Genomic DNA, 24,137 nt, shown 5'->3' with positions numbered 1-24,137 from the left:
CTCTATGAAGCTTACTATTATTATCCCTATTTTACAGTTGAGGAAACTGAGGCACAGAAAGGTTGAGTAACTTGCCAAAGCTGACACAGCTAAGTGGTGGACTCAGACTTTGAACCCAGTTCTGTCTCTGAAGTATGTTCTCTTAACCATTCATTATGCTGTATATCCAATAAAAAAAAGAGTCTGTGCACCCAATGCTTATGCTTTATATGGTAATAAAACTGGTATCAAGAAAAATAAAGCAGGTTAAAGGAGAATAGGCAGTGCTCTAGGGAATGTATTGCTGCTTTATATAGGTTGGTCAGAGATAGTGTCATTGAGAAGGTGACAGTAGCACAAAGACTTAAAGAAGCTGAGGGATGAGCTGTGCAGGTATTTGGTAGAAGAACTTTCCAGGCAGAGAGAAGAAAGTGCAGTGGCCTGAGATGGAAGTATGCTTGGCCCATCTAAAGGATAGCAAGAAGGCTGTGTGGCAGAACTGGGGCAAGTAAGAGCACAGTAGTAGGAGATGAGGTTAGAGAAGTAATTGGGGCTACATGGTAGGTGGAAGGAATAGGAGTATGTGTCCTAGAAACCAGGTGGAAAAAGCATTTTAAGGAAAGGGGAGTAATCCCTGTGTCCAGTGTGGTTGACAGCTCAAGTAAAATGAGGACTGAAAATGGACTATTGGATCAGCAATGGGAGTTAATTGGAGACCCTTATAGGCAGTTTTAATGTGGAAACAGCAAACACAGTCAGAAATCCAGAAAGTTTAGACTGTATTTTAAGCAAGTGTGAATAACATAGGAAAGTTGGAATAAATTTTGTTAACGTAAGGGGGGATATGTGGAAAGAAAAGAAGTGGGAAAGTTGAAATGAATGGGATTATCAAAGGCCAAAGATTTGAAGAAAGAATACCTGAGTAAATACCTGGTAGCAATTCTTGATGTTGTCATTTCTTTAATCCTGTATTTCCTACAAGAATCTGAACAAAAGACAAATGTAATGGCCCTGGTTTTCAAGTACAATAATTTATATTCTTTTCTGGGATGACAAGACAGCCATATGAGAAATAGTAAAGGGACCATTTTACTTCTCTGCTCCTGAGAACTTGCCTCATCAGCAAGGCTCTATTGATATTTTTAGTTCCACAGCACCATTTCTTGCTCATTATTCAGGAAAGATGAGAAGGTAGTTCAGGTGTGATGAGGATCAAGGTAAAATTTTACATATACATTTTGACCATTGAATAATTTAGGGATTAGGGGAATCAAGCCTCCGCACAGTCAGAAATTCATATATAACTTTTGACTCCCCCAAAACTTGACTACTAATAGCCTGTTGTTAACCAGGAACCTTATTAACAACATAAACAGTCAACACATATTTTGTATGTTGTATGTATCAAATACTGTATTCTTACAATAAAGAGAAGAGAAAATGTTAAAATCATAAAATGCATTTACGGTACTGTAAAAAAAAAAATCTGTGTATAAGTAGACCTACACAGTCAAATTTGTGTTGTTCAAGAGTCAACTGTATTAACCTGATAGTTGTTAATACAGTTGACTGTATTAACTGTATTAATTTAATTTAAAATTTTAATTTAACTGTATTAAATTAAAAATTTGTGTTAACAAATTTTTTCACTTTGAAAGGTTTTCACTTTAAGTACATTTTGCTAAAATGTGTATTTGTACTAGCTAATAAAGCAAGAGCTTATGCTAAACAAAGCAGTCATCATGGTACCTTCTAGACTTAAGGAGAACCATGGAGTGAGCACCTGATGGCCAGACTACAACTGGTCAGCAGGTTAGGGCTTTTGTTTGCACCCCCTTCATATCAGTGCAAACTCAGACACAGGCAAATCAAACAGTGGCTGTGGGAAATTGTGGGAACCTGGAATAGACCACAAATGATTAAAAATTACAAGTAAGTAGAAGTTATGATGTAGGGAACAGCTATCCTAGTAGAGCAAAGTAGTTGGTTAAAGCTCCAGGAATACAGAAATAGAGATGCTGAATCCACATATGGTAGGGAAGCAATAAGCTCCTACCAGTAAAGCAGTGATTACTTGAAAGACATGCATTCAAACTCAGACACCAGCCTTTTGAGATTAAGCTGTATGATCAGATTGTTCTTTAGTTTCTGATTAAATTTTTTTTGTAATGTTTGTTTATTTTTGAGACAGAGACAGAGTAGGAACAAGGGAGGGGCAGAGAGAGAGAGGGAGAGAGACAGAGACAGAGACAGAATCTGAAGCAGGCTCCAGGCTCTGAACTGTTAGCACTGGACCCGATGCAGGGCTTGAACCCATGAGCCACGAGATCATGACCTGAGCCAAAGTCCGATGCTTAACCGACTGAGCCACCCAGGTGCCCCTAGTTTCTGATTTTTAAGAGATTTGTACCTCCTTCCTATTACCATTTTTATCTTTAGAATAAAACCCCTTCTTGAGTCCAGAACAACCTGCCAAGCATTAAGCCGAGTATAAATTTTAGACTTACCAGGCAGGCACAAAAGGAAATGATACTATAAAAATCACTTTTCTTTCTTGAAACTAAAAGGAAAAGTCCCACAGAGTACTTTAACTGATTATAGTAAAACACTTAAAATGTCCATTTGTTTGAAAGTGGTCATTATTAAAGAATAAATCTTTTATCATATAAACTGAAGTACAACTTTTTTTTTTGGAAATTAATACTCCCTGCACTTTAATGACATTAAAACCAGGGAATGAAATAATTTTAAAGAACATTTTTAAAATTTTTTTTTATTTAAAAAAAATTTTTTTTTAATGTTTTATTTATTTCTAGGAGAGAGAGAGAGACAGTGTGAGCAGGGGAGGGTCAGAGAGAGAGGGAGTCACAGACTGAAACAGGCTCCAGGCTCTGAGCTGGCAGTCAGCACAGAGCCCGACGCGGGGCTCGAACCCACGAACCGTGAGATCATGACCTAAGCGAAAGTCGGACGCTTAACCAACTAAGCCACCCAGGCGCCCCTTAAAGAACATTTTAAGTGGCCATACCATAATGGATTTACAATCCTCTCCCCTTAAAAATACCCCTAAAAACTGAAGATCTGTTTTCAGATGTTAGACAACAGCAGTGCAAGACTGTGTCACCTGAAATATGAGAAACAGACAAGGTGAGCTGTATGGTCACCTAATCATGCCAACTTCCTGCCTAGAGGCACAATCTGAATTACAGAGCAGGCAGAGGGATCTTGGGTAAAGGGACAGTGGTCTCAATAAATTGAGGAGACAGAGATCAGAATTCATGGAGACTGAGGCAGCTGAAAGTTGCAGGGCAAGATTCCAGTAGAAGGACGCTATGTAGAACATTAATTCTAAAAGCCTCAATAGGAGTCTCTCTCAATTTCAGAATGTATATGTGTAGAGTGAAACTATAAAGCCAGGCAAACAGTGACCAGGTTGATATGAGCTAATGGCCCTTTGAGGTTATAGAGGAGTGGGAGGCATTTGAGTTTTTACCAGCTAAAGGAAAAAGTCCTTGTTGATCATTCAGCACTTTCAGTAGAAACCCGGAAGGGCTGGTAAACCTGGTAGTACCTCGGTAAAGAAACATTATGAACAACTTAGAGCAGATAGAAATTTAACAACTTGGATAATTAGATCTTGAAAGTTATAAGTTACCAAAATGTAACAAGAAAAATTGAGAATGTGTGTATGTTAAAGACATTGAATTGGTAATTTAATTACCTCTTTAGCATAATAACTTATAGGTCCATCCATGCTGTTGCAGATGTCAAAATCTCATTCTTTCTTATGGCTGAGTAATATTCCATGTATATATATTACATCTTTATCCATTTATTAATGGACACATTGCTTCCATATCTTGGTTATTGTAAATAATGTTGCAGTAAAATATTTTGGGGTTAGTGTTTTGGTTTTCTTTGGGTAAATACCCAATAGTGGAATAACTGGATCATACAGTACTTCTATTCTTAATTTTTTGAAGAACCTCTATACTGTTTTCCACAGTGGATGCACCAATTTATATTACCACCAACAGTGCTTAAGGGTTCCTTTTCTCTACATCTTCATCAACACTTGTTATCTCTTTTCGATATTAACTGTTCTTACTGATAGGAGGTGATGTCTCCTTGTGGTTTTGATATGCATTTCCCTGATGAGTAGTGATGTCTTTACATGTGTATATTTTCTTTGGAAAAATGTTAAGTTCTTCTGCTCATTTGTCAGATTATTTGTTATTTTGGTGTTGAGTTGTATAAGTTCTGTATATATTTTGGTGGCTAACCCCTTATCAGATATATAACTTGCAGATATTTTCTCCCATTTAGTGAGTTGCCTTTTTGTTTTGCTGATGGTTTCCTTTGCTCTGCAGAAGCTTTTCATTTTGGCGTAGTCCCAATAATTTACTTCTGCTTTTGTTTCCCTTGCCTGAAGAGACCTATCCAAAAATATGTTGCTATGGATGATGTCAAAGAGATTGCTGCCTGTGTTTTTCTTCTGGAGTTTTATGGTTTCAGGTCTCACATTTAGGTTTTTAATCCATTTTTGTGTTTTTATTTGTGTATAGTATAAGAAAGTGGTCCAGTTTCATTCTTTTGCATGTAGCTGTCCAATTTTCCCAACACCATTTATTGAAAAGACTGTTTTTTCTTCCATTGTATACTCTTTACTCCTTTGTCATAAGTTAATTGACCATATAAGCATGGATTTATTTCTGGGCTGTTTTATTCCATTTACCCATGGGTCTGTTTTTGTGCCAGTACCATATTTGTTCTGATTACTGTAGCTCTATAGCATATCTTAAAATCTGTGATACTTCAGCTTTGTTCTTTCTCAAGATTGCTTTGGCTGTCCAGGTTTTCTGTAGCTCCATAAACAAATATTAGGATAATTTGTTCTAATTCTGTGGCAAATGCTGTGGGTATTTTGATAGGGATTGCATTGAATCTGTAGATTTTTTTGAGTAGTGTAGGTGTCTTAACAATATTAATTCTTTCACTCCATGAGCATGGTATACCTTTATATTTGTGTTGTCTTCAGTTTCTTTCATTAATGTCTTATAATTTTCAGTGTACCATTCTTTCACTTGTTTGGTTAAATTTATTCCTAGGTATTTTATTCTTTCTGGTGCAATTATAAATAAGATTGTTTTCTTAATTTCTGTTTTTGCTGCTTTGTTATTAGTGGGTAGAAACTCAAAAGATTTCTGTATATTAATTTTGTATCCTGGAATTTTACCAAATTCATTTATTAGTTCCAATAGTTTTTGGTGGAGTCCTCGGGTTTTCTATAGATCATACCATGTCGTCTGCAACTAGTGACAATTTTGCTTTTGCCTTACTAATTTGGATGCCTTTTCTTTTTTTCCTTTCCTTGTCTGATTGCTGTGACTAGGAGTTCCAGTACTATGTTGAAAGAGGTGAGAATGGACATCATTGTCTTGTTCCTGATGTAGAGGAAAAGCTATCAGTTTTTTCACCATGCTAGCTGTGAGTTTTTCATATATGGCCTTTATTACATTGAGGTGTTCCCTCTAAACCCACTTTGCTGAAAGTTTTGTTTTGTTTTGTTTATCAAAAATGAATGTTGTACTTAGATGCCTTTTCTGCATCTGCTGAGGTGATTATATGATATTTATCTTTCAGTTAGTTAATGTGTGTCACATTGATGTGCGAATGTTGAACCATCCATGCATTTCTGGAATAAATCCTACTTCACTATGGTGAAAGATCCTTTCAATGTGTGGTTGAATGATGTTTGCTACTATTTTGTTGAAGATTTTTACATCTGTGTTCATCAAGGGTGTTGGCCTGTAGTCTTCATTTTTTGTAGTGTCTTTCATTATGGTATCAGGGTAATACTGGCCTTGTGAAATGGGTTTGGAAGCTTTCCTTCCTCTTCTATTTTCTGGAGTAGTTTGAGGATAATAGATTAACTTTTCTTTAAATGTTTGGTAGAATTCACCTGTAAATCCATCTGGCCCTGAACTTTTGTTTGTTGAGAGTTTTTGATTACCACTTCAGTTTCATTGCTAGTCATCATTGTGTTCATATTTTTTATTAATTCCTAATTCAGTTTTACAAGATTGAACATACTTAGGAGTTTCTCCATTTCTTCTTGGTTGTTCAATTTATTGTTGGCATGTAATTTTTCATAATAGTGTCTTATAATCCTTTGCATATCTTTGGTGTCAGTGGTTACTTCTCTCATTCAGTTTTATTCATTTGGGGTCCCCTCTGTCTCTATTTTTCTCTCTTTGTGTGTGTCCCTGTCTCTTTTTTTTAAAATTTTTAAAGATAAGTCTAACTAAATTATCAATTTTATCTTTTCAAAGATGTTTTCTGTTTGGCTTTGATGTTTTCTGTTGTTTCATTAGTCTCTGTTTCACTTATTTCTGCTCTGATCTTTATGATTTTCTTCTACTAACTTTGGGCTTTGTTCTTTTTATAGTTTCTTTAGGTATTAAGTTAGGGTTTTGTTGTTGTTGTTGTTTTCAGATTTTTCTTGTTTCTTGAGGTAGACCAGGATTGCTGTAAATTTCCCTCTTAAAACTGTTTTAACTAGGTCCCAAAGGTTTTAGAGCCTATATGCAGGAATGGGGGAGGGACAGAAAGGGAGAGAGAGAATCCCAAGCAGGCATTGCACAGTGGCGTGGAGCCCAATGCAGGGCTCAGACTTACAGACTGTGAGATTATGACCTAAACTGAAACTAAGAGTCAGATGCTTAACCAACTAGCTATCCAGGTGCCCTACACTGGTTTGTTTTTATTTTCATTTGTCTCTCTGTATATTTTTATTTCCTCTCTTGCTTCTTCATTGACCCATTCATTGTTTAGTAGTGTATTGTTTAGCCTCCACATGTTTGCTTTTTCCCCATTTTTTCTTCATACCATTGTAATCAGAAAAGATACTTGATAGGATTTCACTTTTCTTAAATTTATGGAGTCTTATTCTGTGGCCCTAACGTGCTTTATGTTGGAGAATGTTCCATGTGTACTTGAAAATGTGTATTCTGTTGTTCTTGGTTGGAATGTCTTGTACATATCTATCTAATGTGTCATTCAAACACACTATCTCTTCACTGATTTTCTGACTGGATGATCCATCCATTGATGTAAATGGGATGTTAAAATTCCCTAATATTATTGTATTAATGTCATTCTCCCTTTATGTCTGTTAAAATTTGCTTTAAAGGATTTAAGTGCTTCGATGTTGGGTTCATAGATATTTACAATTGCTATATCCACTTGTTGGATTGATCCCTTTAGCATTAGGTAATGCTCCTTTGTCTGTTACAGTCTTTTTTAAACGTCTGTTTTTGTTAGGGCCACCTAGGTATCTCAGTCGGTTAAACGTCCGACATCAGCTCTGGTCATGATCTCATGGTTCTTGAGTTCATGTCCCAAGTTAGGCCCTGTGCTCATGGCTAAGAGCCTGGAGGCTACTTCGGATTCTGTCTCCCTCTCTCTCTGACCCTCCCCCACTTGTGCTTTGACTCAAAAATAAAACATTAAATAAATAAGTAAATGTATGTATGTATATTTTGTCTGATATAAGTATTGTTACCCTGGCCACCTTTTTTTTGCTGTTTTGCCTGGAGTATCTTTTTCCATTCCTTTACTTTTGAGTTTGTGTATGTGTGTGTTTAGGTTTGAAGTATGTGTCTTGTAGGCAGCGTGTAGATGAGTCTTGTTTTTTAAATTCATTCTGTTACCTATGTCGTTTGTTTTTTAAAGTTTATTTTTTTTTATTTTGAGAATGAGAGAGCATGTGTGCATGAGTGGGGGAGGGGCAGAGAGAAAGGGAGAATCACAAGAGAGCTAGAGACTCAGGAATGTCACAAACCTGTGAGATGATAACCTGAGCCAAAAATCAAGAATCAAGCTTAACTGACTGAGCCTCCCAGGTGCCCCACCTTATGTCTTTTGATTGAAGCATTTAGGCCATTTACATTTAAAGTAATTACTAATAGGTATATACTGTTGCCATTTTGTTAATTGTTTTCTAATTATTTTTTGTAATGCTCTGTTTCTTGCTCTCTTTCCTTGCAGTTGATGATTTTTAGTGTTATGTTTGGCTTGGCTTTCTGTTTCTCTTTATTTTTTGTTTACCTGTAAGGTTTTTGGTTACCATGAATTTCATACATATGTGGATTTTTGAGAAGGAAAAGAAAGACTTAGGATTGTTGAGAATGTAGAGCAACTGGAATTCATATTCGTTGCTGGTATGGATACCAAATGGTACAGCTACTGTGGAAAACAGTTCAGCTTCTTATGATAAAGGGTATGCTTAACTTTATATGTCCAAGTACTTCTGTTTCTAGGTATTTATGGTGGTGGGGTACAACATATGTATCCACACAAGGACTTGTACAAGAATGTTCATAGCTACTTTATTTATAATATCCCCAAATTGGAACAGCCCAGATAGTCACTAACAAGTGAGTGGATAAATAATAGCGTATTCATAAAGTATAATTCTACTTAGTAATAAAAATTATTTAACTACCTATATATGTAGCACCATAGAAGTATCTGAGATAGACAATGCTTGGGGGGGAAAGCCAGATACAAGAGACTACATATAGTATGAGTCTATATATATGAAACTCTGAACAGGGTAAATCTTTGAAAAGAAAATTTTTTAAAAAAATGTTTTTTAGTATTTTATTTATTTCTGAGAAAGAGACAGGCAGCGTGAGCAGGGGAGGGTCAGAGAGAGAGGGAGACACAGAATCGGAAGCAGGCTCCAGGCTCTGAGCTGGCTGTCAGCACAGAGCCCGATGCGGGGCTCGAACCCACGAACTGTGAGATCATGACCTGAGCGGAAGTCAGTCGCTTAACCGACTGAGCCACCCAGGCGCCCCTAAACAGGGTAGATCTTGAGTTAGAGAAATCAGTGGTTGCTTAGGGCTGGGATTGGGACTAATAGGAAAAGGATACAACAGAACCATTTGGAGGTGATTGAAATGTTGTATATTGTGAGTGTAGTATTGGTTGCACAGTTATAGACATTTGCCATAACTCAATTGAAGTGCCCACTTTAAGTGGGTACATTTTATTGTATGTAAATTACGTCAAAGTTAACTTTTTTTTTTAATGTTTATTTTTGAGAGGGAGAGAGTATAAGCAGGGGAGGGGCAGAGGGAGAGGGAGACACAGAATCAGAAGCAGGCTCCAGGCTCTGAGCTGTTAGCACAAAGCGAGTCTCAAACTCATGAATTGCAAGATCATGACCTGAGGTCAAGTAGGATGCCTAACTGACTGAGCCACCCAGGTGCCCCCAAAGTTGATTTAAAACAAATAGTTTAGGAAAAAATTTCTAATAATATCTAAGAGAAGAAATTTCCATAATTTTAAGTGCATATTTGTCAAAAAGTCTTAAAGTAGTAGTAATATTCAAAGTAAGATTTAGTCTTGTGTTTTAGCAAATATTCACACGTATTCTACTCTATCAAATATCAGTGTGAAATAGCTTGCTTGGAATTTTAATTTTACCTTTATAGGCTTTGAGATTTACACTATCTCAGATTTCTCAACACTTTAAAGGGAGTTTAGGATCTATTTTTGGTAAGCTATTGAATCCTGACAAATTGAAAGGCATTAATATATTAACTATTGTCGTGTGATTTGAGTAGTTTATTATTTAAGATCCTTCCACCTGCAAGTTAACAAAGAACAAAATGAAAACTAGCTTACACAGTAGATCTTATTTCACATAATATGATTTCTGGAACTAAAGTGTGTTCCAGAATTATAGTAGGGTTTACAATTCAATACCTGAGCAGTATCATGAAGGACCCAAGCTCCTTTCATCTTTCTGCCCTACCATTCTTCCTGTGTTGGTGTCCTCCTGTCAAATGAGTGCTTTGCCATCCTGGATGGTTGTTTCAGATTTAGGAATCACAGATAATAACACCTATGAAAGGAAAATGGGATATTCCTATTTTGTATTCCCTTTTACAAGCAAGGAAAATGTCTGAGAAGCCCATGCTCATGGCTTACACAGTTAATTGGGGAAGGGGATAAGACAATGTGAGTGGCTTGAGTCAAACATTATTTACAACCTAGGGCTGGACAAATGACGAAATTGGCAACTAGAAGGAAGGTAAAATCAGCTAATTACTTTTTATCGAAGTAGGGAGGAGAATGGTTTAATAACCCAGGTATATGCTGTATTAGATTGTGCTAAGGCTCTGAAGGACAGGGTCAGTGAACTAGACAAATAGAAAGCATCTTGATAAAAGTGTATGTTCCCAACTTATGAAGATGTTGCATTCTCCATATTTTCATGGCCTAGTAATTAAATTATTACTCAGCTTACTGCAATCTAGCTTTTATCTTCATGGTGCTACAGCAGAAATACTCTTGCTAAAGTCACCAGTGAGCTCCTAATTACCAGTCAGTGAACCTATTAAAATCAGTTGAAATACTACTTGACTTCATTTTGGTCTGTAGCATTATTAGACATTTTCTTCCTGAAAGTCTGTCTCTTTATTCTTGCTGTACTATTCTGTTTCTTATTAAAAATGTATACAGGGGCGCCTGGGTGGCTTAGTCGGTTAAGCGTCCGACTTTCGCTTAGGTCATGATCTCGCGGTTTGTGGGTTCGAGCCCCGCATCGGGCTCTGTGCTGACTTCCAGCTCAGAGCCTGGAGCCTGTTTCAGAGTCTGTGACTCCCTCTCTCTCTGACCCTCCCCTGCTCACGCTGTCTCTCTCTCTCTCTCTCTCTCTCTCTCTCTCTCCTAGAAATAAATAAAAAAAAAAACATTTAAAAAATAAAAAAATAAAAATAAAAATGTATACATTACTTAAAATGTATTAAAAATACTGTAACAAAAAGAATATGTTCCCCACATTTTATTTTTTTATTTAAAAAAATTTTTTTAATGTTTTATTTATTTCTGAGAGAGAGAAAGCGTGAGCAGGGGAGGGTCAGAGAGAGAGGGAGATATGCTCAACCGACTGAGCCACCCAGGCACCCCACCCACATTTTAAATATACTAACATTTCTCTGTTTGCTTTGTTTCTTTTAAGAAAGAAAAAAGTGCCACAGATACAATTGAAATCTCCCAATCCATTCTACTCCTTTGATGTTGGTTATCTTTTCCAACTATGTTTTTATATTTATGGAAGTACTACCAGCTCTAATTGTTGCTTCCTAATTTCTTTGCCTATTTATTCCCTATATGTAGGTATCCTGTACCATTATATTCTTCAAACCTCTCCAAATCTTTACCTTGTAAAAATATTTGTTTCCTCTTTCTCTGGTTTCTGCCTTTTTTCTGAGTTTTAGACATATTATCAGTCCTCTACTAGGATTTCAACATGATGCCCCAAAGGTACCTAACACTAACATCTAAATGAATTCATGTGTCCAGAAAAACCTGTTTCTCTTTCCTCTAATTCAATTATGGTATTACTCTGCATCCAGTTCAAGTTGGAAATTTTGAAGTCATTCATTCCATAACACACAATCCTAAGTGTTTTAATGGGTTTGGTAAATATTGGGGAGTGAATAAGTAACTCCTTTTTCTTCATATCTCCTCTACCTATATCCAACTGATCATCTCTACTTCGTATTCTACCTAGTATATACTTTCTTAGTGTTTTCCTCTCATCTCCAGCCCCATAGTGTTTCAGCTTCTGTCTCTTATTACATGGGACATTGCAGTAGATTTGTAACTTGACTGTCATCATCTCTTTCTTTTCACTCTATAATTCATACTTCTACCATAGTTATTTTTAAACACATATTGTCTCCTGCTGTTCACCTTTTTAAAAGTCTTGAATAGGGGCACCTGGGTGGCTCAGTTGGTTAAGCATCAAACTTCGGCTCAGGTCATGATCTCATGGTTCATGGGTTCGAGCCCTGTGTCGGGCTCTGTACTGACAGCCAGCTCAGAGTCTGGAGCCTGTTTCAGATTCTGTGTCTCCCTGTCTCTCTGACCCTACCCTGCTCACACTGTCTCTCTCTCTCTGAGAAATAGATAAAAACAAAAATTTTTTGAAAGTCTTCAATAACTTCCCAGTGCTCCCTGGATAAAGTCTGAAATAATTCCCTTCAGGTGTAAATTGTCCTCTACCTTTAGCCTCTGTCCCACCATTTCATAGACACCCCCATACACTCTTGTCACAGAGAAGTTTTCTTCCCTAAACACCATGCTTTTCAAGCATCTGAGCCATTCTGCACTTTTCATTATTCCTGGAATATCCTATTTCCTCTCCCCCAAATCTCCAGGTCTTTAAGACCCAGCTCATATGCCCCTTTTTTAAAATTTTCCTTCCTAAGCACTCTGGACCGAGCTCATAACTTATTTTGTGGTCTCTTGATGTTTTATACATCACCTCTGGCATTTTTCACATTTTACAATACTGCACTTGTTTCATATACTTAATTTTGACCTTTTTTTTGGAAAGAAACGGGACCATTTCTTGACATTCCCAGCTCTTTATAGTGTTTAATAAATATGTTAATAAATACATATGTGTAAGCAGTGTAGAACGTGAAGAGGCTTTCCCATATAACTGTTTTAAATGATGTCCTGTTTCTAGGACACCCCATACAAATCTATTGAACTCCTGTTGCACCTGAAGTTTAAAAATCTAAACCACACCCTTCATTTTTATAATCCTGTTTCTAAAGGAGATGGGAAGCAGTGATGACTCCTTTGTGATCATACTGGGGTGCTGGACCAAAAATAAGTGTGTCCAGGAGTCTATTGGAAAGGGCAAATGAGTTGGGTAGAAGTGAGGAGTTGGACCAAAGACTCTGGATTAAGAAAAAAAGGCTGGAGGACTGTTAAGAGTACTGATGGAAGACTGGAAGGGCAAGGAGGGGGGAAAGGTGTGACTCTGGAAGTAAGAGGGTTTAGTTAGTGATGTCTCCCAGAGAGAAAAGACCTAATCAATGATCGTGTCTGAAGAAAAAGATGAAAATGGTGAATTAAGGGAACTAGGAATAGAAATGGAGGTGGCCGAATAATTGTGGTAATTGCAGTTACAGATTAATATATTTTAGTTGTCCTGTTTTGTGAGTATTTATTGATTGTTGGTTAAAATTCACCCTTCATCTTTGAGTTTTGAGTCAAAATTTGCCAATCTGATAAGAAAGGTACCTTTTAAAATTTGCACTTAGAGAACTGGGAAGTTTGGACATCCCCTTTTACTGCTTATTAGCCTGTCATATTTCTTGATAGACTTCCTTGTTTCTTTGAGGGGCTATCTTTTTTTTTTTGTACATGTAAGTTGTGTTAAGAATGTCTGCCAGTTTCCATGTGTACATTTATATGTGTTGAGAGACTGAGTAAGAACATGAGGAAGTACCAGGATACTTTCCCTTTTCTCATATCTTTAGCTTTGCTTAAGACAAAAGTCTCTACTCCTGTTCCCCACACTGAAGTTAGATAATCATGCATCCGAGGCTTTTCCTTTAAAGTTTCTACTTTTACATTATGCTTTAAAAGACTTTTCCAACTGTATTATGAAATGTGTTGAGTTTCTTCTAATACTTTGAGAAGCAAATACCTTTTATATAATTAGCTTATAGTTCCTTCAAAGTGTGTTCACTAGAAATTTAAATTTCCAGTCCCAGTTATGTTTTGATGCTTATACTTAATGTCACATCTTGAGAATATACTCATTTAAGATAGTAGTAGTCTGAAAACCTTCCAACTTTGAGGTTCTGAGAATTTGTTTTCAACCAACTTTTTGGTCCTGAGAGTTTCTGTTTTCATATTTATAGCTACATTTATTTTATAGTGCTTAAAATATCTTTTTGCACTTTAATTTTTTTTTTTTTTTTTTTTTATTTATTTCTAGGAGAGAGAGAGACAGTATGAGCAGGGGAGGGTCAGAGAGAGAGGGAGACACAGACTCTGAAACAGGCTCCAGGCTCTGAGCTGGCAGTCAGCACAGAGCCCGATGCGGGGCTCGAACCCACGAACTGCGAGATCATGACCTAAGCAAAAGTCGGACGCTTAACCGACTAAGCCACCCAGGCGCCCCTGCACTTTAATTTTTTAAATAATCTATACCCAGTGTGGTGGGTCTGAGATCCAAAGTCACATGCTTTACCAACTGAGCCAGCCAAGTGCCCCTAGAATGTTTTTTAATTTAAGTATAATTAACATACAATGTTATATTAGTTTCAGGTATACAACCTGACAATTCTATACAGTACTCAGTGTTTACCACGATAATTATAGTCACTGTCATCATACAATGTTATTACAATATTATTGACTTTATTCCTTATGTTGTACTTTTCTGTGACTTAGCTATTTTATAAACAGGTTTGTACCTCTTAATTCGCTTTATGTAACCCATCCCCCCACCCACCTCCACTCTGACAACTACCGATTTGTTTTCTGTATTTAACAGTCTGGTTTTTTTGTTTGTTTTATATTTTAGATTCCACATATAAGTGAAATCATATGGTGCTTGTCTTTCTCTGACTTATTTTACTTGGCATAATATCCTCTAGGGCCATCCATATATTGTCACTTACGGTGAGATCCTTTTTTTTTTTTTTTTTAAATGTTTTATTTTTTTCTGAGAGAGAGACAGCGTGAGCAGGGGAGGGTCAGAGAGAGAAGGAGACACAGAATCTGAAGCAAGGCTTCAGGCTCTGAGCTAGCTGTCAGCACAGAGCCTGACGTGGAGCTCGAACCCACAAACTGTGAGATCATGACCTGAGCCGAGTTCGGAAGCCCAACAGACTGAACCACCTAGGCGTCCCTCTTTTTTTTTTTTTTTTTCCCAATAGCTTAATAATATTCCCATTATTTACACACATCTCCCCATCTTCTTTATCCATTCATCTATGGATAGACACTTGGGTTGCTTCTATGTGTTGGCTTTTGTAAATAGTATTGCAGTAACATAGGGGTGCATAGTGGAATTGCTGGATCATTTGATATTTCAATGTTTGATTTTTTGAAGAATTACCACCAACAGCACATGAATGTTCCCTTTTATCCACATCCTTGCCAGCACTTGTTACTTCTTTTTGATATTAACCATTCTGGTAGGAGGCAATATCTCATTGTGGTTTTGATTTGCATTTCTCTGATGACTAATGGGGTTGAGCATCTTTTCATGTGTCTTTTGTCTTTTTATGTGTGTCTTCTTTGGAAAAATGTTCAATTCTTCTGCCCATTTGTCAATCAGATTATATGGTTTTTTGGTGTTGAGTTGTATAAATTCTTTATATATATAACCTCTTAATAAACATATCACCTGCAAATATCTTCTGCCATATACTGAGTTGCTTTTTTGTTTTGTTGATGGTGTCCTTTGCTGTGCAAAAACTTTCTATTTTAGCATAGTCACAATTGTTTATTTTTGTTTTTGTTTCCCTTGTCTGATGAGATATATCCAAAAATATGTTGCTAAGGCTGATGTCAAAACGATAACTACTTACATTTTGTTTTTCTTCTAGGAGTTTTATGATTTCAGGTCTCACATTTACATTTTTAATCCATTTTGAGGTTTGTTTTTTTTTTCCACTTTGAGTGTATTTTTGTGTATAGTATAAGAAAGTGGTTCACTTTCATTCTTTTGCATGTAATCATCCAGTTTTTCCAACACCATTTATTGAAAAGACTGCCTTTTCTGAATTTTATAGTCTTTCCTCTGTCATAGACTAATAGATAATCTAAGCATAGGTTTACTTCTGGGCTCTCTATTCCAGTGACCTGTGGGGTCTGTTTTTATGCCAGTACCATATTGTTTTGATTGATTACTATAACTCTGTAGTATATCTTGAAATCTATGATTATGAAACCTCAGTTTTGTTCTTTTTCTCAAGTTTGCTTATCCTATTCATGTCTTGTGTGGTTCTTTAAAATTACTAGGATTACTTGTTCTAATTCTGTTGGAAATGCTGTTGGTATTTTGATAGAGATTGCATTGAATCTGTAGATTGTTTTTGTGTTACAAACATTTTAACAATATTAATTTATCCAGTCCATGAGCATGGTATACCTTTCCATTTGTGTTGCCTTCAATTTCTTTCATCACTGTTTTATAGTTTTCAGTGTACAAGTCTTTTACCTCTTTGGTTAAATTCATTTCTAGCTTTTTTTAATGTGTAATTGTAAATGGGATGGTTCTCTTAATTTCTCTTCTAGTTCATTGTTAGTGGGCAGAAATACAACAGATTTCTGTTTATTATTTTGTATCCTGAAACTTTACTGAATTCATTCATCAGTTCTAATAGTTTTTTGGTGGAGTCTTTAGGGTTTTCTATATATCGTATCATGTCATCTGCAGATAGTGACAATTTTACTTCTTCCTTACCAATTTGGATGCCCTTTATTTCTTGTCTGATTACTGCAGTATAGCTACATTTTGTTATATAGCCAAGATTATAAATATTCAGTCTTTATGAATTTATGAGACAGTCATCTTATCACTCACCTTTTGAATGCCATGTAAGAAAGGAAAAGCTGTAAAATAAGAATGACCCTTAAAAATATGTGAATTAATGAAATCCCCATTAGTACTCCCATAGGAAGTGAATTGAAAAATGCAGATTTGTAGTATTAGTAACCTATTATATGAGTCATGTTTGTAAGCTGGACAGTGTGTAAGAGATGAGTAATTTGATTTTTAAAAATGTCTTGCCTAGCCAAAACATGGAAAGAGCCTAAGTGTCCATCAACTGACGAATAGATCAAGAAGATGTGATTTATCTATACAATGGAATACTACATGACAATGAGAAAGAATGAAATCTGGCCATGTGTAGCCACATGGATGGAACTTGAGGGTGTTATGCTGAGCGAAATAAGTCAGGCAGAGAAGGACAGCTACCATATGTTTGCATGTGGAGTCCTCATATAGGAGGACATATATGTCCTCCTATAGGAGAATTAGGAGGAACTTAACGGAAGGCCGTGGGGGAGAAGAAGGGGAAAAATAGTGGGGGAGAGGGAGGGAGGCAAAACATGAGAGACTCTTGAATGCTGAGAACAAACTGAGGGTTGATGAGGGTGGGGGAGAGGGAGAAGGGAGGTGATGGGCATGGAGGAGGGCACTTGTTGGGATGAGCACTGGGTGTTATATGGAAACCAGTTTGACAAACTATTTGTAAAAAAAAAAAAAATAGGAATGTTTTTGTGGTAGTCTTAGAAATATTATTCTGATATTGGCAATGCATGTTTTATTTATTAAAAATGAGTAATTTAAAAAATAAAAATAAATAAAAAATGTATTACCAGTAATTAGGGGTTAAGGTGGGAATTACGCCAGTAAGCAAAAAACAAGATACAAAATGGAATTAAGGTGAGAGTCCCATATAAAAATCTCTCCAAGGGGCGCCTGGGGAGATTAAGTTGGTTAAGCATCCGACTTCTGCTCAGGTCATGATCTCACAGTTCATGGATTTGAGCCCCGCATTGGATTCTGTGCTGACAGCTAGCTCAGAGCCTGGAGCCTGTTTCAGATTCTGTATCTCCCTCTCTCTCTGAACCTACCCTGATCGCGCTGTCTGTCTGTCTGTCTCTCTCTCTCTCAGAAAGAAATAAAAACATTAAAAAAAAAATCTCCCCAAAAGTACATTGGAGGTTTTAAGGAAAACAATATTTTGCCAATTATGGGGAAAGCCTGAATGGAAAAATAGCATTTGTGATGACCTTCAGTGAATGGATAGAACTTTAGCAGGTAGAGAAGTTTTAGGTGTAAAAATCCCCCCAAAATTGGGAAAGTACAGGGCATTTGTACTGGGGAAACAGGAAAGTGTGTGTATGTAGATAAGCATAAGGAAATACTAGGAGATAGAGTTGGAAAAATAGATTGGGATCGGTTTTGGTAAGCATTAGGAGTGTGACTATAGATAAGGAAGAGAAAAGTTACAGAGCTACCCTGTTCTATACATGGTGGCTGCTAGCCACATAATAGACCCTGAGCACTTGAAATGTACCTAGTCCAAATTGACATGTGCTGTAAGTTTAAAATATATAACAGGTTTCTGAGACTTCGTACAAAAAAAAGAATGTAAAATCTCATTAAAAATTTTTTATTGATGCTAATGTTGAAATGTATTTTAGATTCAGTAGATTAAAGATATCATTAAAATCAATGTTTTAATTTTTATTTAAAAATGTATTTCTCCCAATTTGTTTATTTTGGGGGAGAGAGCATGCATGCATGTGCTCATGTGTGAGTGAGAAGAGGCTGAGAGAGAGAGAGAGAGAGAGAGAGAGAATGAGAATCCCACGCAGGAACTGTGAGATCATGACCGGAGTTGAAATGGAGTCAACTGCTTAACTGACTGAGCCACACGGGCGCCCCTTCTTTTTATATTTTTTAACATGGCTGCTAGAAGATTGAATATTATTTATGTGGCTCAGATTGTATTTCTGTTACAGAGGGCTTTTATAGATAGAAGGAATAAAGCCGGTATATGCTGGTACTTAACTATGTGCCACATATTGCCTGGAACTTGTAATAAGCATAAATTAATCCTCATAGAAAACCTTATGAAGTGGTGTTATTATTATCCCTCTTTTTCAAGTAGCTGTAAGGTGCAGGGAGGTTGGGCAACATACCTGAAATAACTCCACTAGTAGGTAGTAAACCAGGATTCAAATGTAGCACCTCTGACTTCACAGCCAGTGGCTTTCCCAGCACACTATGACATGTTGTCATTGGAGCATTAAAGGTGGTTGAGCTTGACAATGACATGATTGGAATGATGCTTCAGCAGACTTGTAATAAAGTTAAATGAGGAGAAGAAACTTCAGTTTTAGCTTTCTAGTTTTTTGTTTTATTTTGTTAATGTTACTTTTTTCGTGGGAGAACAATTCCGTGTTTAAAATGAAGTTTTGAATTGAGTTTTTTTGAAGTATCCTTTATACTAACCACTTCTCAAAATGTTTGCCTTACCACCTTTGTAGATTTGATAATGGGCTGCATTAAAAGTAAAGAGAACAAAAGTCCAACCATTAAATATAGAACTGAAAGCACTCCAGAACCTGTCAGTGCAAGTGTCAGCCATTATGGAGCAGAACACACTGCAGTGGCACCATCGTCTTCAACAAAGGGAGCATCTGTTAATTTTAACAGTCTTTCCATGACACCATTTGGAGGATCCTCAGGAGTGACACCTTTTGGAGGAGCATCTTCTTCATTCGCAGTGGTGCCAAGTTCATATCCTGCTGGTTTAACAGGTGAGACTTAAATGGACAATTCTGTTGTCAGTTTGGGAACATGACCTTAGGCAGTACCTTCAAAGAAGAATAACTGCTGTAAGAAAAATAACTTCCTGGGGGACTTATTAGTTTATGTGAAAATTAACGCTTCTAGCATAGAAATTTAAGTCTTATTATATACATTGACATTGTTCTGGAAAACTTGGTGATTATCGACTGGCTATATCATTAGGTTTTTCATTTTTCATTTTTCAAGTAATTATTAAGTGCCCACTGTGTGGCAGGTAGTGGGGTTATAAAGATTAAAAACATGAACCCCTCCCTCAAGAATATTATACATTTTCAGGTTTATAATGTACTATCTAATATTAAAGTATCGTAATGGTTACTTAATATTAAATGGCAACGTAGTGATGATGGTATGGTTGGGTTTTTTGGTGTCAGATACTGATTAATTTTAAAAAGAAAAGTCCTGAGACTCAGAGTTAAGTGATTTTTTTTTCCAGAAACACAAATAAGCAACAGAGACAAGGTTTAATGTCTTGTTCCAGAACTTCATTTATTACTTAAAAAAATTTTTTTGTAATGTTTTATTTATCTTAGAGAAACAGAATGTGAGCGGGGGAGGGTCAGAGAGAGAGGGAGACACAGAATTGGAAGCAGGCTTCAGGGTTTAAGCTACCTGTCAGCACAGAGCCCAACATGGGGCTGGAACCCACGAACCGTGAGATCATGACCTGAGCCGAAGTTGGACGTTTAACTGACTGAGCCACCCAGGCGCCCCCATTTATTACTTTATGATATCCTTTCAGAGAGCAGCAAGAAGTGACAGCTGACAGCCTTTCATGGAGCCAGAAATGCTCTAAAAAAGTAGTTAGAAACTTTAAAAAGATTTCTTTTGTGGAAGATTTCCACATCAGGATACTTTTTCCCTTGAGTAACAAAACATAACTGGTTTTAAAAAAAAGTAGAGTGAGCTCTAGAATTCCTTGATATAGCAGTAGTTTTGTGATGTCATCAAGGACTCGAGTCCTTGATCTCTTTCCGGTAGCACTTAAGAGTTTCTGCTTTAACCTTAGGCTTGGCAAAACAGCTGCCAGCAGCAAATTGAGCAGCGTCATGTGTCCTTACTTAACAACCAGAGGGGGCAAAAGTGGAATCTCTTCTATCAGAAGAGATTTGTCCCTTCAATCTTCTTACCTTTAGGCCAATAATAGTGCTAGAGGAATGCCATAAGTGAATTCTATGAGACTGTTCATTTGAGGAGTTGTAGACATTAAAGGGTCAATTACAGTTTAATTTCCAACTCCCTAACTCTCAATACCTTAGTAACAGATCGCCATGATGGCATTCTCAGTTATCATCAAAAGTTTAAGTTATTTTCAGGATTATACGTTTGGGAAAGACAGTAGTCCAGAATGGTTCAAGTAAATGTTGATCCTTAAGGATGTAGTTTAGTTACCTAAGCAGTTTACTTAGGTCCATTTAATAAAGATGAAAGCCCTTTAGCTGATCAAAGAAAGCAATCTTGAGAAATTATTTGAACTGAGTTTTGATTGATGAGAATGACATAAATATGTGCAGAGCTGGAAAAAGAGCTTTCTGGGGAGAGAGAACAACAAATGCAAAGTTTAGGAGGTACAGATGAACCTGGCAGTTTGAGCACTAATGAGGACAACAGAAGGTTGAATTGATTAATATAAGATTGAAGAGTTAGGATTACTCAGGACCTTGAAGACTCTAGTAAGAAGTTTGGGCTTTATTCAAAGCCAAGAAAAAGCAATTGAAGAAATTTAGAGGATTTGCATAATTGAGTTTCCTTTTTTTAAAACCACTCTGGCAAGTAGGTGTGTGGAGAATGTATATAAGGAACCAGGTACAGAAGTGGATTAGGAGGTTACTTCTTTCACCACTCTTTCTACCACTCAGTGAGAGATAACAATGATTTGGATTAAGGTGGCAGCAGTGGAAATGGAAAAGAAAGTAAATAAGAGGTATTTTAGAGGTAGAGCTAACAGTGCTGGTAAAGGGACTTGGCTTGAGCACCTGATCAGATAGTAGTGCCATTGGCTTAGGCATTCAAGTAGACATGTCAGATAGGCAGTTAATACGTGACTGGAGCTCAGTGGAGAAGAGTGAATCAATCCATTCTATTCTTTTGTTTGCAGATAATAGTTTAGTTGTTTAGTGTCCTGGTCTCTTAAGCATATGTGTACAGTGCTCTGTATGACAGTTATTTTTGGAATTTATAATTCATATCAGCCACATCACTTAATTTCTAAGAAAAACAGCCATTTTAACTTTTAAGTGTTCATTTTAATAGCTGATCTTATTAAATCCCTAGCTATTACTATGAAGGATCAGTCTTACAGATGGAAATGTTCATCCATTGTTTATAAGAAATTGAGATGATCAGTGCCTGTAGTTTGCAGTACTAATGCTTTTTTTGGCAAAGAATTGATTTGAACTTTGTCTTTCCAAGTCAGAGACGTTGCAACTGTGAATCAGAATTAAATTTGTTTCTGTAGGTATATAGAATTTTAGAATTTGTAGCTTACAAAAATTTCATGGAAAGTTTTAAGAGAGCATCTTACTAACTAAGCTCCTGCTGCCCAAGTCTCCGTTTAAAAACATTCTGGAGACTAAGAAGAAAACCATGCTTAGCTTTTAGTTGACAATTTTTTTTTCTCTATTTTACTTTATATAATTTACCTTGGTCTTTTTTTTTTTTTTTTTTTTTTTTTCGCTCCAATAGGTGGTGTTACTGTATTTGTGGCCTTATATGATTATGAAGCTAGAACTACAGAAGACCTTTCATTCAAGAAGGGTGAACGGTTTCAAATAATTAACAACTCGTAAGTGTTGGGAATGTTTTGTGAGGGAGAAACAGTGACAGAAACCTAGTCTTCATGCTGAAACCACTTAACTGGTTGATTGAGACATGAGAGTGGTGAGGCATGGGTCTCTGCCCACTGGGTTGGATGATGCATTTAGTTTCTTCAGACACATGGCATAATAACTACTGCTGTAGCCAGAAGTTATTACTTCTACAAATTGCACTGCAGTGTGTGGTTCTGACATAAACAGTAGAGATTAAAGAGTACATTACTTAAGTACATTACTTAAAAAAAAAATCCTTATAGATTTCTGTGTTCCTGTTTAAGTATAAGATGATTTAAGGATCTTAACTTCTTTCTCTTAAAAACAAAACAAAACAAAACAAAAACAAAAACAAAGGAAAAAGCCCAGGTAGGAATAATATCCCAAACTGGCCACGTTAAGTTGCTTTTTTCTTAAGTGACTCCTAGACTTTTAGTGTCTCACTAGTAATTTGATGCTTGCATTGAAAATTCAGTTCTTGGCGGGCACTTGGGTTGTTCAATTGGTCTCCCCCCGCCTCCCCACCCTTCTCCCCAACTTGTGCTCTCCCTCTCCCTCTCTTTCAAATAGAAAGAAAATAAAATTTAAAACAAGAAAATTCAGTGCTTATTATGGAAAATAGGTCCCATAATTTCATTAGCAGGCATAGCAACCAGCTCATAACTTCTCAAAATACATATATTATGGTCTCTTTACTTCCAGTCATATTTCCAAATCTTCTTGTTTCCATTTTCTATCCATTATTGTTCCAGAATATAAAATATGATCGTGTCTCTGCTTTAAAATCCTATAGTAGCTGCCAGTTGCTGTCAAGATAAAAGTGATAGAAATCAGTCATCGAGCTGTTTCCCCTTCCTCACTTGACTGCTCAGCCATAGTAAATTGCTTATAATTGTATGAATACACTAGGGCTTCTTACCTTCCTTTTTTTTTTTTTTTAAAGCTTATTTATTGTGAGGGAGGGAGGGGAGGGGTAGAGAGAGAATCCCAAGCAGACTCCATATTGTCACCACAGAGCCCCATGTGGGGCTCAATCTCATGAACCACGAGATCATGACCTGAGTAGAAATCAAGAGTGGGATGCTTAACCAGCTGAGCCACCCAGGCGTTTCCTCACCTTTCTATGCCTTCACACATAGTTTCTTTTTTCTGGAATGTGACTTCCTGTCTCCATTTTTTTCCTTTTATCTGGCCAACCCTGCTCATTCTTCAAAATGTATATTCCTATATCATTTCTCAAGGAGGCCTTTCTTGACATTATTCCTCTCCCACTGGCCCACACCCCTTCTCCTGCTGGATTCAGTGTCTCCCTTACTGGTTGAGGTGGCACCGTCTGCAAACCTCAATCATAGCTGTCATCACTACTTTGAATTATAATGTATCATGTGCTTTTCATTCTTTTAGACCAGTGGTTCTCAACTTGGGGAAAAATTGTCCAGGGACATTTGGCAATATCTGGAGACACCAGTATACAGTCAGGGTGCCTCTACTATCTTCTAGTGAGTAGAGGCCAGGGGTGTTGCTGAACATCCTACAATGCACAGAACAACATCAACAACAAAGAATTATCCAGCACAAAGAGTCAGTAGTGCCAAGGTTGAGAAACTCTGCTCTAGGCTGAGTTTCTTGAGGGTACAGACTATCTTTTTACCTGTTTCCAGCATACCCTCTCATAAAGTCTGTCACTTAAAAGGGTATTCAATAAATGTTTGAATGAATCATGAGTGGTTAGTACAAATGCAGACTTTTCAATTGGTATATCTGAAAGTGCCTAATACATACTAGGAAACTACAAACCAAGTTTATGAGTTTGGTAAATCCTTGAATTACCAAAGGATTTTTCATCTCATTTTCTAGAGAACAAATTCTCCTCGGTCATTCATAAAATTTCAATTTAGATAAAATATTTTCAATATTTCTCTCTGGCAAAGCAAAGCATGCATTTAATTTTTAGTGGCAGAACCCATATATATCTTCCTCATTAGAGACTGATAATATTCGCTTTTAATTTTGGAAAAGTCATGGCTTATGTATTGCAAGCTAAGTATAATTCTCATGTTCTGAATTGACTTTAGTTTTACTTGGATATTTATGGATAACATTTTTATTTATTTTTATTTTAT

General features: G+C 36.7%; 1 protein-coding gene across 4 annotated transcripts in view; it reads left to right on the top strand.

The window, feature by feature from the left end:
* The window catches only part of YES1 (YES proto-oncogene 1, Src family tyrosine kinase), a 77,267-nt gene that overhangs the window by 34,461 nt on the left and 18,669 nt on the right, over positions 1-24,137 (top strand). The window contains exons 1-3 of one of the 4 annotated variants that reach the window (XM_039218267.1): positions 5,376-5,396; positions 18,880-19,152; positions 21,890-21,989. In XM_039218267.1, coding sequence (XP_039074198.1) covers positions 18,888-19,152; positions 21,890-21,989 — 365 coding nt within the window. In that variant the 5' untranslated portion in view covers positions 5,376-5,396; positions 18,880-18,887. The other 3 variants (XM_039218259.1, XM_039218242.1, XM_039218251.1) reach the window with 3 other exon arrangements.

The sequence above is a fragment of the Hyaena hyaena genome, unplaced genomic scaffold (assembly GCF_003009895.1).
Source record: "Hyaena hyaena isolate Hyena2069 unplaced genomic scaffold, ASM300989v1 scaffold_14, whole genome shotgun sequence".
Taxonomy (NCBI): domain Eukaryota; kingdom Metazoa; phylum Chordata; class Mammalia; order Carnivora; family Hyaenidae; genus Hyaena; species Hyaena hyaena.
The sequence above is the reverse complement of the archived record's forward strand: the minus strand, read 5'-3'. Positions and strand labels throughout refer to the sequence as shown.